Source organism: Nannobrachium achirus (genome assembly GCF_963921795.1).
Source record: "Nannobrachium achirus genome assembly, chromosome: 3".
NCBI lineage: Eukaryota > Metazoa > Chordata > Actinopteri > Myctophiformes > Myctophidae > Nannobrachium > Nannobrachium achirus.
In genome coordinates this window covers 45,049,294-45,065,524 of record NC_137812.1, presented here as the reverse complement: position 1 = coordinate 45,065,524, position 16,231 = coordinate 45,049,294, and the positions used below count along the sequence as shown (strand labels likewise).

Sequence of the window (16,231 nt, the reverse complement as noted above, 5' to 3'; positions counted from 1 at the left end):
GTGCTCTTGCTATTTGCACGCATAGCATTACTCGAGCAATACCATTGCTATATTTCAAACTGTCCGTCTGCACCGCAGACGATACCTGACTTGTCTCGTCACATACACGGTACTGTCAAATCCGGAGGGTTAATTTGACAAATGTGACTGGGTGACTGGGTCCTTTTGGTTACATTGTACTCTCTCGGAGTTCAAAGTGGATAAACTAACACTGAGGATTTTAGTGTGTACATCCAATAGTAACCGTATCACACCTGCTCTGACCCATCGTTATTGTTGCGACCGAAGGTCTCAGTTTACCATGAGAAATGTCACAGCTTGTCTACGTGTCGGACACGATGGACAACCATAAGCGTAAACACATTTTTACAGTCTATGGGTTGGTTCCCTTGACACATCACTGTGACATCACAGGTGACATCAACTATGTAAAAGTCCATATATGGGTATTCCCCAGAATCCCTTTTATGCCCATATATGAAGATCCCTGATGTCATCAATATACTGTATATCACTGGCCAGATGGCCAAGACATGGACCATATCTGTGTGCCTGGTTCAGATAGGGATCTCCAGTATGGGCATAACATATATTGGTACCCCCTTATGCCCATATATGGAGGTGTCTTACTAGTTATTATTATTCCTATGTTTACTTTTATACATCATACTCTGTATTTACTTTTTCATCTCATAATGATGTATTGTACATAGTTTTACATGGGTATGGCTCTATACGAAGTTTGTTATCTTAGTTTTGGGAGAGCTTATTTGTCTGTCTTCATGGATGTATTTGTGTTGTCTTTGTAGTCTCCGATTTGTACATTTGTGCTAAGGACCCTTCGAAAACGTGGGGGAAACGAGATGATGATCATCTCAAGGAGTTTATCCTTCAAATGAAGGTACTATACGTATATACAGTATGTACAGAATTTATTTTGATAAAATAAATGCATCAAGTCAATATACTCGTACTGTATGTGGATGCTGCGAGGAGTTGTCAGCTTGTAGATCGGCTATTTATGGCAAAGAGGTTTGGTGTCGAGAGGGGAAAAAGAGCAGACTAAGTACAGACTGAAAGTTCAAGTTTATTAAGTATTGAAGGTTAAAGTGGTTAAATATCTGAAAACACAAATGGACATGAATCCAAAAGACTGTACACTGATGATTAGTGCTGTCAAACAATGAAACTATATGGAATCTATGAAAAGGTTGTGGGGGTCCCTGCTTCATCTCTCTCTCATCTAAGGGGTCCTTGCCCTGAAAACGTTGAAGAACCCTGCACTAAACAGTTCAGTTATTGTGACACGATGTGCATGCACTCAATTTCCACACCCTCACCTGGAGTTTCTTTGTCTTGGCAGCCAGTCCATCGGTATCCATGGAAACGATGAAGAGAGGCACATCGCCATGGAGACTGCCCACTCCTCCTGCCACACCGATGCCAAGCCAATCACATGGGCCCTGAGGTCACACAAAAAAACATCAAGCCAATCACACGGGCCCTGAGGTCACACACGAAAACACATGAAGATTATTTTTGGAGCGGTGAAAGCGCTCCCAATAGACAGGTATGTCCGTGGGTATGTGGGTGGCTGGCTGGCTGGCCGTGTCCGTCCGTCCGTAGCCTGGCAATACCTTGAGTGGCCACACACAACACACTAGTTAAAGGAGGGGCGCTGTTTTGTGCACACACACACACACACACACACACACACACACACACACACACACACACACACACAGGGTATAGCTGCTCAGATTCACCGCTCCACTTCGAACCGAGGTTTGATTTTTTATTTGAATAAAAGCAGTGGTGGAAAAAGTCCTCAAATGTTTTACTTGTAAAAGTCAGAAATGACTTGAGTAAAAGTATTGGTGTCGAAATGTACTTAAAGTAACAAAAGTCGAACTCGTTATGCAGAATGTCTCATTTCACTTTTTTTTTTTTATATAGCAAAGCTCACAAAGTGTCACATCATGAGTCATGACACATTGTGAGCTTGTAGATCGTCTATTTTCAAATGGTCAAAATGTATATAGGACTGAAGTGGTTAATGTGTGTTTTGTAATAATAATCAAAATCTACAAAGTAACTAGTAACTAAAGTTGTCAAATACTTGTAGTGGAGTAAAAGTACAATATTTGCCTCTGAGATGTACAGTAAAATTACAGTAAATACAAATACCTCAATATTGTACTTAAGTACAGTACCACTGCAAATGTACCACTGAGTAAAAGTAGCAATACCACAATGTACAAATAATATTTTGAATATTTTACTTAACATATAATAATACAACATCATTTATGTTCATATTTTGTATTAACATAAACGTACGTTTTGTATTAATAATACAAATCTTAAAGTAACTAAAGCTAGCAACAATAATCGTTAGACTATCTATGAGATTTTGAAGTTCACCTTTTGTAGAACTACTTTCCGGGTCTCATGGTACTCTTCAGATACTGTGGAAAGAAGAAGTGCAATGTTTTTAGATCTTTTTAGATATTTGTTTCAATCTGACAAAAAAAAGTCTCAACACTTTCATACTGCATGAAATTAACAATGTAATATAAAACTAGAAAGCCTTCATGTCATAGGGCTGATCAAAATACAAGTTATGGACATCTGAGACACTTTAATGTGATTACAATATATGTATATATAATTCATAATTGTCCATTTTCTCCCCAAACTCCTGAACTCATGTACAGTACCACTCACCAAAATTCCCATATTTGCAATCTATCTCCCTCTGGTGGCTTGAAGAAGTATCACATCCACTTGAGGGTGTAAGGGTGGAGCAGTCTGAGTCCTCACTCTGCATAAAACACAATTTCTATAATAAATATCCTTTCACTCAATAATAATCCATATTTGTTATTAGGAAATTTGGAAACAATTCTGATCATCAGCCAGCCACAAAGAGCTGGGACTCTCTACCTGGCTCCAATGCGAGTACGGTATCCCGGCCTTGAAACGAGCCACTTCTAGATTTACAGCACCACTGCACCTCTGGGGGAAAATGGACACGACATGTAAACAAGACAACTGTGTCTATATTTATATGTTCACAGTGAAACTCCACTACATTCATTTATCTTTTTGTAACACTGAGCATGTATAAATGCAACCAAATGGACCCATAATTTAGACCTGGAACGCATTATTACACATTATAACTTCAACCATTATTTTATGCTTTAACTATTCTATGTAGGGGAAGTATTCGCACATCCACTAGATTCAGGTGCAGGTGCATAGGACTGTGAATACTGAAGAAATCATGAAAAGATATTTCATGAACAAAAACTCCCGCACTCTGCTCTTGCTCAGCTGCTCATCTTTATTTGAATTGGATGCTTTAACTATTAAAAAATAGCAGATATACAAGCTTCAGCGAGCTTATAGATCTGCTATTTTTGAAAAATCATGACAATTTGCGCAAGTCTTTGAACACATTGACCCGATTCTATAAATGTCTCCTAAATCCTAACAGGTTTCTGAAAAACCTATGTCAGTGGTGATCAAACCTTTTGTTGTCAAGGACCCCCAAAATGATATGTATTTGGCCACGGACCCCCATCTCAAAATATTTAGTTCCAGAGACCCCCAGAAGCAAAATTTGAGTTACAAATGTTTGCTTAAAAATACATAATTATATTCAAAGATTTGCAACATTTCTGTGCTGTGAGCTTGTATGTCTGCTATCTTTCAATAGCTAAGCCATAAAATACATCCTGGCCTAAATGGGTTAAACCAGGGGTCTTCAACAGGGGGTCCGGGACCCCTAGGGGGTCCTCAGAGTTACTACAGGGGGTCCTCCAAATCTTTGTGTAATAGAAACCTTTTTTTCTCCTTTTATATTAACCTAGTGTCGATATTCTGAGAACTTTAGCCAAAAATAGCAGATCTACAAGCTCACAACATGTTGCGCTGCGAGGCGTTGTGAGCTCGTAGATCAGCTATTTTCGGCAAAGAGGTTTGGTGTAGAGGGGAAAAAGAGCAGACTAAGTACACAGTGAAATGTCAAGTTATGTATTGATGATTCAAGTGGTTAAATACATATCTGAAAACACAAATTGACATGAATCCAAAACACAATGATGATTGTGCTGTCAAACAATGAAACTATATGGAATCTATGAAAAGGTTGTGGGGGTCCCTGCTTCATCTCTCTCCCAGCTAAGGGGTCCTTGGCCTGAAAACGTTGAAGACCCCTGGGTTAAACGAACCCCAGAGGATTCCACTGTGTGTGTGTATGTGAGCATGCCTGCACCTGTATCAGCTTCTCTGCGTGTTCCTGCGTTGCTGCGCGGACGTCCTCGCCGCTGATGGAAAGGATCTGGTCCCCTAGCAACAGCCTGCCGTCTGCCTCCGCCAATCCCCCCTTGATTATGTCTGAGACGAAGACGCCCGTGTCGTTGCTGATGAAAACATTGGGAAGTAAAAAAATTACAACGTCTCCACTTAGAATTCATTATGCAGCGTGCGTGCGGGCCTGCTGCTTCGCACGGCGATGTGTCATAATCATGCCTGTCAACCCAGTGGGTCCAATTTAGTCACAAACTCTTGTTAATACTTTTCTCGTTGGCTAAATGTTTATGCAACCCACGGACAGACTTAACCACTTTGGCTAAGATAAAAAGAGTATTTAAAAGTGCACAATTCCCATCGCAATGCCGCTCATAGTGAGCTTGTACAGCAGCTATTTGTTCTACTTTAGTGACTCTATCATACTAAGATTTATAAAATAGGGCATTCATTCATGAACCAAAACATTATAAAAATATGTTTTCTGTGTGACAGTATGATACAGTATGTATTATGAACATACAGCGAGATGCCCAGCCCATTATATACAGTACATGTGTTGTGTGTAGTATTAATCAACAGCGAGGGGACCAGGCCCTCAAATACAGTACATGTGTGATATGTAGTATTGACCTAAAGCTGCTAGCTGCTCTAACTGCTCATAAACAGTACATTGTAGTTTATTTTTTACCTACAATGAGGGGAACAGGCCTTCAAATACATGTGTTATTTGTAACCTACAGTGAGCCTCATATACATGAGTTATGTGTAGCTCCTTATCATCATTTACATGCTGATAGTCTATCTTGTGCATTGACCCGTGGCTCTTCAATATGCCATGCCTCTCAAAAGAAAATGGAGAATATGTGATTAATCTGCCACAGGTGATTTATTTTGTGGTATCACTGCTCCCACAGATGACTGCTCATTATGAGCTCTCAGTTTTGATAAGAACGGTAAAAGACAGAATGTTCAGATTGATGAAATACTTATCTTTCTTCACAAAGGAAGAAGACTAAACATTGAAATACTAACATAACACCAAAAGTATCTGATCAAGGAAGCTATCAGCTGATAATACCAGAACACTAGCCGCTGTGTTGGAATACCAGAAGAGTCGCCGGAAAGAAACTCGGCTGGGCTGTTGGTTTATGCCTTTTGATTGATTGATTGAGGTATTTATTAGAAGTTTTGGATAGGAAAAGGTACAGTTTCATGACAGTACAGTTCACTGATACAATGTCAACTAAAAGGAAACTCGATTAAGGCAAGGCTCATTTGTTATTTTCCATTGAGATCCTAAATATCCTTATATATTTTTGTCTAAGGGATAATTGGGGCTAAATAGTTGTGGCAAAGCCAATCCCTAATTACTGTACCTCCCTATAAGTGGTCAGTCCTAATGCCTGTCCATGGTCTAATTACTATACCTACTCCTTATAGTGTTCAGGTCTAATGTCTGTCCATGGTCTAATTACTATACCTACTCCTTATAGTGTTCAGGTCTAATGTCTGTCCAGACACTAATTAATTACGAGACCTCTTCCCAATAGTGGTCAGGTCTAAAGCCCGTCCAGACTATAATTAATTACTATACCTCTTTCCTATGGTGGTCAGGTCTAAAGCCCGTCCAGACTATAATTAATTACTATACCTCTTTCCTATGGTGGTCAGGTCTAAAGCCCGTCCAGACTATAATTAATTACTATACCTCTTCCCTATCGTGGTCAAGCCTAAAGCCTTTCCAGGCCGAGGCTGGAGCTCTATGTTGAAGACGTCCCAGAGGTCCTCCTCCCTGTAAGTCTCCTGGTGCCTGAAGACACGCAGGTGCACTCGCTGGGTCGTCAGTCGCAGCACACCAATGGCCTCCTCGTGGGTGGCCTGCCGAAGGTCTATCCCATTCACCTGCAGGCCGGGGACAGCAGAGGAATAAAGGAATGGTACAGGAAAGGAGTGGAGAGGGAGGGAGGGAGGAGGTAGTTAGAAATTGCATTCCTGTTGCCAATAAAAACCTTCCTTGTCTGTTGCCAGGATGAGACATTTGTGTGTGTGTGTGTGTGTGTGTGTGTGTGTGTGTGTGTGTGTGTGTGTGTGTGTGTGTGTGTGTGTGTGTGTGTGTGTGTGTGTGTGTGTGTGTGTGTGTGTGTGTTGCGTGCATGAGTGCATGATTGCACCTCTAATATCTGATCTCCTGCCTGCAGTCTCCCATCTCTCTGGGCAGCTCCACCATCATTCACTTCGTGGATTATTACTGCCCCCTGGAGGGAACAACAGAAATCACACTCTTATTAAAACAGCTACAAGACTTGTACTTGCTTCAGCCCACTGACTAATAAACGTGTGTGTGTGTGTGTGTGTGTGTGTGTGCGTGCGTGCGTGCGTGCGTGCGTGTGTGTGTGTGTGTGTGTGTGTGTGTGTGTGTGTGTGTGCGTGCGTGCGTGCGTGCGTGCGTGCGTGCGTGCGTGCGTGCGTGCGTGCGTGCGTGCGTGTGTGTTTGTATAGGCTACACACACAGAGAGAGAGAAGAAATAGCTTGTAGACAACACAGTAAAATTCCCAAAGTTTACTTTGATTTTGACATCTTTATTGATAATAAAAACATGTAAAATTACATACATTGTCACACCATTATTAAAAAGATAGACTCAAAAAAGCCAGCGGCTTATTTTGATTTCTCTCATGCACCTGTACATAAGACGTAAACAGTAAAGAAACCTTGAACATTGAACCCTTGGCCTTGGACTTAGGTTTTTTTTTACTTGTTGACGTGGGACGTGTGTGCATTGAATGCTCTCACCAGCAGGGTGTCACAGCCCCCTACGATGCTGAGGCCCAGACCTGTGTTCCCTTTGCTGATCTCGACGGAGGTCTCGCCGCCGGCCACGATGGGACAGCACTGAGGGTCGGGGGACCCCGCACACGACCCGGGCCAATCCGACCGCCCGATGGTATTGATGGAAGAGTGGGAGGAGGACATGGGCAGCGAGAGGGAGGAGGAGGAGGTGGAGATGGCACCGGGGTTGGAGGAAGAGGCGGGGAGAGAGGCGGGACGGGACGGGGGCGGGGCAGGATGGAAGGGGGAGGAGGAGGAGGAGACGGGTCTGGAGCAGCGGCTGATGGACAGCTTGACTGAGCCCCGTTGTTTCCGGAGCATGCTGGACACCTGAACACATGGGAAGTATGTTTCAATAAGTCAGCCGATAGATCAGGGGTCTTCAACGTTTTCAGGCCAAGGACCCCTTAGCTGAGAGAGAGATGAAGCAGGGACCCCCACAACCTGTTCGTAGATTCCATATAGTTTCATTGTTTGACAGCACAATCACAATCATCAGTGTATTTTGGATTCATGTCAATTTGTGTTTTCAGATATTTAACCACTTGAACTGTCAATACTTAATAAATGTGAGCTTTCACTCTGTACTTTGTCTGCTCTTTTTCCCCTCTACGCCACAACACCTCGCAGCGCGAGGCATTGTGAGCTTGTAGATCGGCTATTTTTAGCGAAAGTACTCAGAATATGGATGCTAGGGTTCAAGTGGTTAATATAAAAAAGGAGAAAAAGACTTTCTATCACTCAGAGATTTGGAGGACCCCCTGTAGTAACTCTGAGGACCCCCTAGGGGTCCCGGACCCCCTGTTGAAGACCCATGCGATAGATCAATCAAAGTGGCCATTGATCACGTCACTACAATGTGCATGTGTGTCTTTGTAATCATAACAAGTGCCCCTAAACATCAGTGAGGTGATAGTGTTTTTTGTTTGTTTGGTGTGTGTGTGTGTGTGTGTGTGTGTGTGTGTGTGTGTGTGTGTGTGCGTGCGTGTGTGCGTGCGTGCGTGCGTGCGTGCGTGCGTGCGTGCGTGCGTGCGTGCGTGAGTGCGTGCGTGAGTGCGTGCGTGAGTGCGTGCGTGTATACCTTGTCCACTGACAGTCCAGCCACAGGCTCATCACCCACTGCTATAATTCTATCTCCAACCTTTATCCGGCCATCCTATACGTAGAACAGAAACATAGTGTAAAATTCAACAATAAACAATGTCCATTAAAGAGTCTGTAGCTGAACCTTTGTCATGGAGTAATCTGGAAATGTATTGTTACATTTTGTGTATATGTACCGGTATACATGGCAGGCAGTCATAATCTTAAGAGCTTAATCTGGTTTTAATATTGCTAGAAACCTCTGGTGATATGACTGTTGTAATAACACACACAGCGTGGTTCAATAGACTAATGACTGACATTACCTAGGTCCTCGGTGTCATGTGAATTAAAATAGCTACCTGCAGTTACAAAACCACATGGAATGCGATCACTTTTATAAGAATTTAAATGAATGAGATGGTGCTCTGGCTGGAAGAACATAATAATAATAATAAATAACCCTAGAGTTTTAAAAAAGTTACTTTATTTTAGATTGTTGTTTGATATGGCGGGGGAAACCCATTATTGAATGTAATCAATTCTGGGATGACATTCATGAAACTACTCAATGTAATAATTACTATAACCCGAGCTCCTCCTTAGTAATACTAATGCCATGGGGGAAAGGTGGTACAGTAGATTGAAAATATGACACAGATGAATGGCTGAGATGATGAAGATAGTAAGGGGAAGGAATGAGTAGGAACTAGAAAGATGCAATTGGAAATTGCGAGTGTATATAACACATCTCTTAGCAAAATGCAAGGAATCAATTCCTGATGAAGTCGATTTTTCATATGGCCCAACTTAAGTGCGTGCCGCAAAAACTGTGGGAGGAGTATTGCCGCAAAAAAGATGGATGGATGGAATAAAGTCGAACAAGTACTATAGTCTGGTTGCCCTGCAGTGGCACTCAGACTAATGATAATGACGATTATGACGATATGATGAGTATGATTTCATACCTTACTTGCAGTCCCATGCTGGGTCAAGGAGCGGACCACTACTCCTTTCCTTGCGTTGTCATCTGCCAGGCAGATCCCCAGATCCACCTGATCCTACAGTAACATGAGACAAGCCAAACTAACAGCTACAGTAAACCTCTCAGCACTGAGTATTACAATACATATCCACATGAACGGTATCGTCCCTATTCTGAACATGTCATAATAGGCCAAAGTTCATCGAAAATAGCAAATCTTGGATCTTAGATTGACTACTTGATTTGGTGTAGACTAGAGGGACAAAAGGAGGGGGATAAATAAGAACCCCATGGGGACCCTGGTGAATGAATTTAGAAAGGAATCAGGTTCAGTGGAGTGGAGTGCATATCTCTGCCAGGCCAGGTGGCCTATACTGGGCTTTGTGATGTCAGTCTCCTATGACGTATCTGATGACATACTCCATGACACCATATTTGAGCAAAGTTCCCTCCTGATCCCACCGCCATAGACTTCCATTATATAAAGAAATTGTACTATTTCATAACATATTGGGAAAGCATTCAAAATAAATGTGGTCCAGCAGTCCAGCCGGACAAGCTAGCAAACACAGACACAAACTGGCTAAAACATAATCTGGTGGAGATAATTATATTCCCTACATGTCTGTTGACTGTTAGGTTGCATAAACATAAGGGCTGTGAAGGGCCAAACAGCATTTACTTGTTGTACCTGAGGTAGCAAGATGTGTTGGATGTCTTTTAAGGGACATCCATCCACTGTAGAGTCTGTCTGTGAGTTGACAGGATCTGCACACTCTTCCCTTGGTCTCTGAGCCATTTGACTCAGGGTGGCTTCATTCCTGGGCAGTCAAAACCATCTGTTATCGTCAGTTCTGCCATCCACACTCATATACATGTACACTATTGAGTGTTGACCACCATTGAAAATCACTACTACACAATGAAAAAGTACATGAGTTCAGTCATATAAAGTATCCTGTATCGTACCTGATGAGAATGATTTTGACTTTAGTGGGAGCGTTATTGATGATGGTGGTGGCATTCTGGTGACTGCGACCATACAGGACTTGACCATTGATCTAAAAGAATAAACAACAATTAATAATACCTACTGTCAGATCTTTTGATGTTCTTAACACAGCCCCCTTTCCCCATCTCCACCTCTCTTCAAAAATTAGGCATCAGGCCGTTTCATCCCATGACTCACACCTGCTCCCCCGCACGGCTTAGCTGTTCCACCATTCTCCCCTACAGCTTTATTTTCCATTATTTTTTAGTTTTTCTCCTAATATAGACATTCGTTCAGTGACTATAAATTATATGTGGGGAAGTTCCCCCCCATATCATTTATATTCACTGCCAACCGCTGCTGTTTGGTCTGGGGAGGATGTAGACAAGCATGTGTCTCCTCCGATATGTACATGGAGAGGCCAGACGCTTCAAGCAGGTGGTGTGCAGGTGCTATATCTCTACACCACCTGGACGCCTACAGTGGTGGAAGAGGTACTCACATTTTTTCAAAGTAAAAGTATCAACACTTCAATGTAGAAATACTCTACAAGTAAAAGTCCGTAATTCAAAATGTACTTGAGTAAAAGCTTAAATATTTGCATCAAATATATATTTAAAGTACCAAAAGCTCACGATTGGCTATTTACAATAGCCAAGGTATAAAATAGGGCTAAAGTGGATTAATGTATTTTTTACAATATAATTATTTATATATTATGCAAAGTAACTAGTAACTAAAGTTTTCAAATAAATGTAGTGGAGTAAAAGTATAATATTTGGATCCGAGATGTAGTGGAGTAGAAGTAAAAGTAGTGGAAATTGGAAATACTCAAGTAAAGTACAAATACCTCAGAATTGTACTTGAGTACAGTACTTGAGTAAATCTACTTAGTTACTTCAGACTACTGGACGCCTATAGACCAGGGGCATAGTTCCGCCGATTTAAAACGAATCCAATACGGAAATAAACTTCCATGTTTGGCCGCTAGTTGCGCTGTTTTCCCTCCGCGAGGTACCAAAAAGAATGTGTCTACAATTGGACCCCATTCGTTTTCCCCTTTGATTTTCTAACCTTAATAAACGTTGTCATAAATACTTTATGGTTCCTGTCGCAAGTGAAAAACTCCCTTTCAATCACCATGATATGCGTTTTGTGCAAATATGGTCCCATTTATGTTAAAACTGATGATAAAGTTGCGGGGGGCGTGGCCGACTAAACTGATACCAGCCGGCTGTGTTCTTCTTCGTGTGCTTTATTTCGGGAGGCTCCGACCACATTCTCCCATGTATCCCTGCATTTGCACGTGACCGTTGGCAGCTAATAGCATTCCTTATGATTCCTGGGGTACCATTCAAACAATGATGGCGACACCCATACAAGGGCCAAAAAAACATCATTTTCGCAGCATAGAAACCAATGGCTTCGCTTCGTCCATATTTTTTTTACAGTCTATGCTATAGACCCGACCAATCTCTTCATCCCAAGAGATACCACAGACCCCTTCTCCGTACCTCCAGCAGCTCATCCCCAACTTGTATTCTTCTGTCTAATCCGGCGGCTCCGCTGGGCTCGATGCCCGCCACGATGACACTCATCCGTGCACGTGAGCCGTCCTTGTTGCCCACTAGGCTGAGTCCCAGTCCGTGGGCATGAGGGCCCTTCTTAATCTCCAACATATGGAGCTTCCCAGCCAGGCTACCGTAGCGCTGCAGCATCTTCTCTAAGGAGAGCAAGGGGGAACAAACAGAGCTGTCAGGACACCGTTATTACAAGAGAAATATGTAGTTTGCATGCAGCTTATTTACAGAGGAAACCCTCTGGCAGTGGAGAGAGAGAGAGAGAGAGAGAGAGAGAGTGTGTGTGTGTGTGTGTGTGTGTGTGTGTGTGTGTGTGTGTGTGTGTGTGTGTGTGTGTGTGTGTGTGTGTGTTTGTGTGTGTGTGTGTGTGTGTGTGTGTGTGTGTGTGTGTGTGTGTGTGAGTGTGTGTGAGTGTGTGTGTGTGTGTGTGTGTGTGTGTGTGTGTGTGTGTGTGTGTGTGTGTGTGAGTGATGGCACGATATGAAGATTTCATATCACGATTATTGTGACAAAAGTAATGCATTATCCTGGGGTGGAACATTTGCCAAAAAATAGCCGATCTACAAGCTCACAACGCGTCGCAACGCGATGCGTTGTGAGCTTGTAGATCGGCTATTTTTTGGCAAAGACATTTGAAAGAGACTATCAAGTACGTATATTTTAAGTATGTTTTACCAATAGACGGTTAAATGGTACCGGATATGCAGCTCGGCAAATAAAAGGTGAATTGATCCCAGTGCGACGATATCACAATATATTAAATCTCCACAATATGATTATAGTGACTGTTTTTTATCACAATAAACAATAATATCACTTATCGTCCCATCTCACAGTGTGTGTGTGTGTGTGTGTGTGTGTGTGTGTGTGTGTGTGTGTGTGTGTGTGACGTCTCTATGATGTTGACCTACTTCGGCCAATCTCGTCGTCGTCGTCCGCTCCCACTGTGATTGGTGAAGTGACAGGATTTCTCTGGTCTCTTCTATTGGCTGTTGGCGGCGGTACCTTGGGGGAAGTAGTGTTGCATTATTGAGCAGGCAGAGTTGGGGAAGATGCCTCAGGGGTCCTTCAGGCAGAAGTTGGACTTACCCCTGAGGGCTAATTCAAGAACGCTTGATGTTGCAGTGGGAAAAGCTGACGAATAGGATGAATTAATGAACACGAAGTTTAATGTCAGCTAAAAATAACATGAAAGATGACCAGTGTTATGCATTATTTTGTAACCTAAGAAAGACTGCATAACTTGTGGCACATCCGTTTGAAGATATGTAAAATATCTTCAAACAAATGCTTCATCAAAGAGGAAAACAAAAGTTTTCAGCAAACAAGGTAGCCGACTTTGAACTAAGGATTCTATCCACAAAATATACACACTGATTACTGTAAGTTGGCACATATCCTTTCAAAAGTATTGGTACACCCATGCACAGCATTATGCACACGTAAACACACACTACACACACACCTACAGTACACTGGCTACACACATGCACGCACGCACGCACACGCACACACACACACACACACACACACACACACACACACACACACACACACACACACACACACACACACACACACACACAAACACACAGGTCCTTACACACTGGAGCTGTTACTTTTTTTTAAATAGTTTGCCTGGATTTTTTTCTTTTTCCAGACAAGCAAATATTATGCGCCAGTGAAGCAACATCATTTTTATTTGGAGCGAGGTTGATTTTTCGATGAATGAGGCATGAACTATGATGCATATGAATAGTTTCTAAGTGAAATATTCACCCAAAAAGCCTTCGCCGGTGACACCGACAAAGGCTGGATAGAACAAAGCGTTTTGTTTCTGTCACACACTGTATGTGAAATATTCGCTGGCGAGTATTTTGCATTTTCATATTGTTTATTCATCACTCCCTGGTGTGTAAAGAAAGACCTTTACGTGCACACACAGTACAAACCTTGAAGGGGGTGGGGGTGAAGGGGTTTGTGGGGGAGAGGCTAAGGAACAGACCACTGAGAAGCTCAGCTTCCTAAAGGGGACAACAGGATTCAACAGGGTTCAACAGAGTCTGCACTGCACAGAACACAGTCCACAACGGCATCCCTTCCATACAGTACAGAAGGTCTTATTATGCAGTTCTAACATTGATTGATCACTTGATATTGCAATAGTCTCAGAATATATTGCACTTTCTGCACTATTATACAGCAAGCCCATAACATAATATTCACACTGACATCAAATGAAAAGTAATACCATGAATAGTAAGTCCAAATAGAGGAGGGACGCTTACACAATGATTTTGGTCCACAAGGCAATTTTTGTTCATGCTACATTAGGCATCAAAGGCATGACTATTGCCTAATATTAAAATATAAGACATTGTAAAGTTAAAGACGTGGTGCCATAGTTTTGTACTTTTTCTGTTTTGTATGTGTCTATGGAGTTGACATTACTCTAATAGACCCCAAGGTGTGGTTATAATGTGCAGATTTGTCTTCCCTGTGTATTTTTTGTAAGCTGAAAGAATGGGCCTCAAAAGGCCCAGTCGAAAAACACAGATTAAATGACATCATAAACTCATCCCCTCCCCTTTTACCATTCACCCAACACTGTGGGTGTGGCTAACTTCAGCTGAGCCACCAGCCACCAGACAACCAGGCATACTTAATGAACTGGTGGTTGTGGCCACATGAAAACCCAATTGTAACACTTTCTGTACACTTTTCTTAAGATCTTCCTCCTAGTATAATCAATCATAATACCTGGTCATCGTGTTTTAGGGGGAGAAAAATCATGGCACTGCATCTTTAAAAGCACTAGCCTAAGAGGGTTCCCACCTTGCTGCGCTGAGAGTCGGGATGCGGCGACGCTCTTTCGTGGTTTGGCCGCACAGGAGACTGTAGGAGAATGCGGAAACAGAAAGTGCAGAGGAAGCAGAGCATTGAGAGTATACTCTAAATGCTACAGAACGGTAGGTTCCGTACGGAACCATTGTTTACTTAGATATGGAAGGATGACCTCCCACTTGGGTAATGACGCCCCCTGGCGATCATTCAGAGAAACTACTTCAGCTCCCGTACTAACGTAGGTAGGAAGGGCCTGTCACTCAAACCGGAGTGACCCGCCTCCAGGCTATATAAGCCCCCGGAGGCGGAAGTAACATCCTCTTAATACCACTCTCTGCCACATTCAGTGAAACAGAGGGGCATTACGTGGGAGGTCATCCTTCCATATCTAAGTAAACAATGGTTCCGTACGGAACCTACCGTTTACTGTCAATATTCCAGGATGACCTCCCACTTGGGATTCTTAAACTCCCCTCTAAGCCACAACCTACTCTCATACCCCCACACACCCCTCATATGGGTGAGCACAGCCCAAACGGGCGTGACCCATCACCCAGAAGGTCCCAGGCCCACCGGACCTGGGTGTGAAGGCATGAGAAAATAAGGAGAGACCCTGACAGACCGAAGTCCGCCTCATTCAACTAAATGAAAAGGACAAGTCCGCCTTATAAGTAAGACACACTATATAAGGAAAACACAGGGTCCCCCCCAAAATACCCCAGGTGGCTACATGCCCACCTGTGGGAGGGGAAGATCCGACTCCTCTATGACGTAGAGGAGGCAACTGCACCCAGAACCGAATGCGCTAGCGAAGAGGATTCGATATCCAGGTGATAGTAGGCTGCAAAGGTAGAAGGCGAAGACCAATTCGCCGAAACACAAATCTCCTGAACGGAGACTCCCTTTGCCAGTGCCCACGAAGTAGCCACACCTCTAGTGCTATGGGCTTTAAGTGCCGCCGGCACTTCCACACCCGCACTAGAGTAAGCCAGCCTAATAGCATCCACAATCCACCTCGAAAGAGTGGGTCTAGACACCGGCTTTCTGACAAGAACATTGCCCATTTCCACGAAGAGCTGAGAAGAAGCTCTAGAACCAGCAGTCCTGTCACAGTAGGCCTTCAATGCCCTGACAGGACAAAGGCAATTCAGCCGTTCATCCTCCACCGAGACAAACGGAGGAGGATGAAAAGCCAGAAGAACAACAGGCTCCTTAGGAACCACCATGTTCTTAGGAACAAACTTAAGATGAGGCTTGAGCAACACCTTGAGATCATTGTTCATAAACTGCATGCACTCCGCAGACACCGAGAGAGCTTGCAGGTCACCAACTCTTTTAGCCGTGGCCAAAGCCAGCAAAAGAGCCGTCTTGAAACTCAAAAGTTTCAAAGGCATCCCTACAAGCGGCTCAAAGGGAGCCCGACATAGGCCCCCTAGAACCACCTGCAGATCCCAAACTGGGAACAAAGACCTAGTCACCGGCCTCAAACGTTCAACTCCTTGCATGAACTTGATGACCTCCGGGACTTTAGAAGGTGCCTTGCCCGCCACCCCCAGGTGACAGGCATTAATAGCCGCCAAATACCCCCTAAGGGTAGA

At 43.2% G+C, this 16,231-nt stretch overlaps 1 protein-coding gene across 1 annotated transcript in view; it reads right to left on the bottom strand.

Moving 5' to 3' along the window:
- Nucleotides 1–16,231, bottom strand: part of LOC308282280 (multiple PDZ domain protein-like) — a gene marked incomplete at both ends in the record, with an annotated part of 69,780 nt that overhangs the window by 3,146 nt on the left and 50,403 nt on the right. The window contains 16 exons of the mRNA XM_080722627.1: nucleotides 1,341–1,463; nucleotides 2,425–2,468; nucleotides 2,728–2,824; nucleotides 2,947–3,018; nucleotides 4,283–4,430; nucleotides 6,029–6,222; nucleotides 6,492–6,575; nucleotides 7,115–7,480; nucleotides 8,232–8,306; nucleotides 9,202–9,294; nucleotides 9,910–10,039; nucleotides 10,188–10,279; nucleotides 11,724–11,932; nucleotides 12,701–12,794; nucleotides 13,742–13,813; nucleotides 14,625–14,684. Coding sequence (XP_080578753.1) covers nucleotides 1,341–1,463; nucleotides 2,425–2,468; nucleotides 2,728–2,824; nucleotides 2,947–3,018; nucleotides 4,283–4,430; nucleotides 6,029–6,222; nucleotides 6,492–6,575; nucleotides 7,115–7,480; nucleotides 8,232–8,306; nucleotides 9,202–9,294; nucleotides 9,910–10,039; nucleotides 10,188–10,279; nucleotides 11,724–11,932; nucleotides 12,701–12,794; nucleotides 13,742–13,813; nucleotides 14,625–14,684 — 1,953 coding nt within the window. The remainder of the gene's footprint in view (nucleotides 1–1,340; nucleotides 1,464–2,424; nucleotides 2,469–2,727; nucleotides 2,825–2,946; nucleotides 3,019–4,282; nucleotides 4,431–6,028; nucleotides 6,223–6,491; nucleotides 6,576–7,114; nucleotides 7,481–8,231; nucleotides 8,307–9,201; nucleotides 9,295–9,909; nucleotides 10,040–10,187; nucleotides 10,280–11,723; nucleotides 11,933–12,700; nucleotides 12,795–13,741; nucleotides 13,814–14,624; nucleotides 14,685–16,231) is intronic.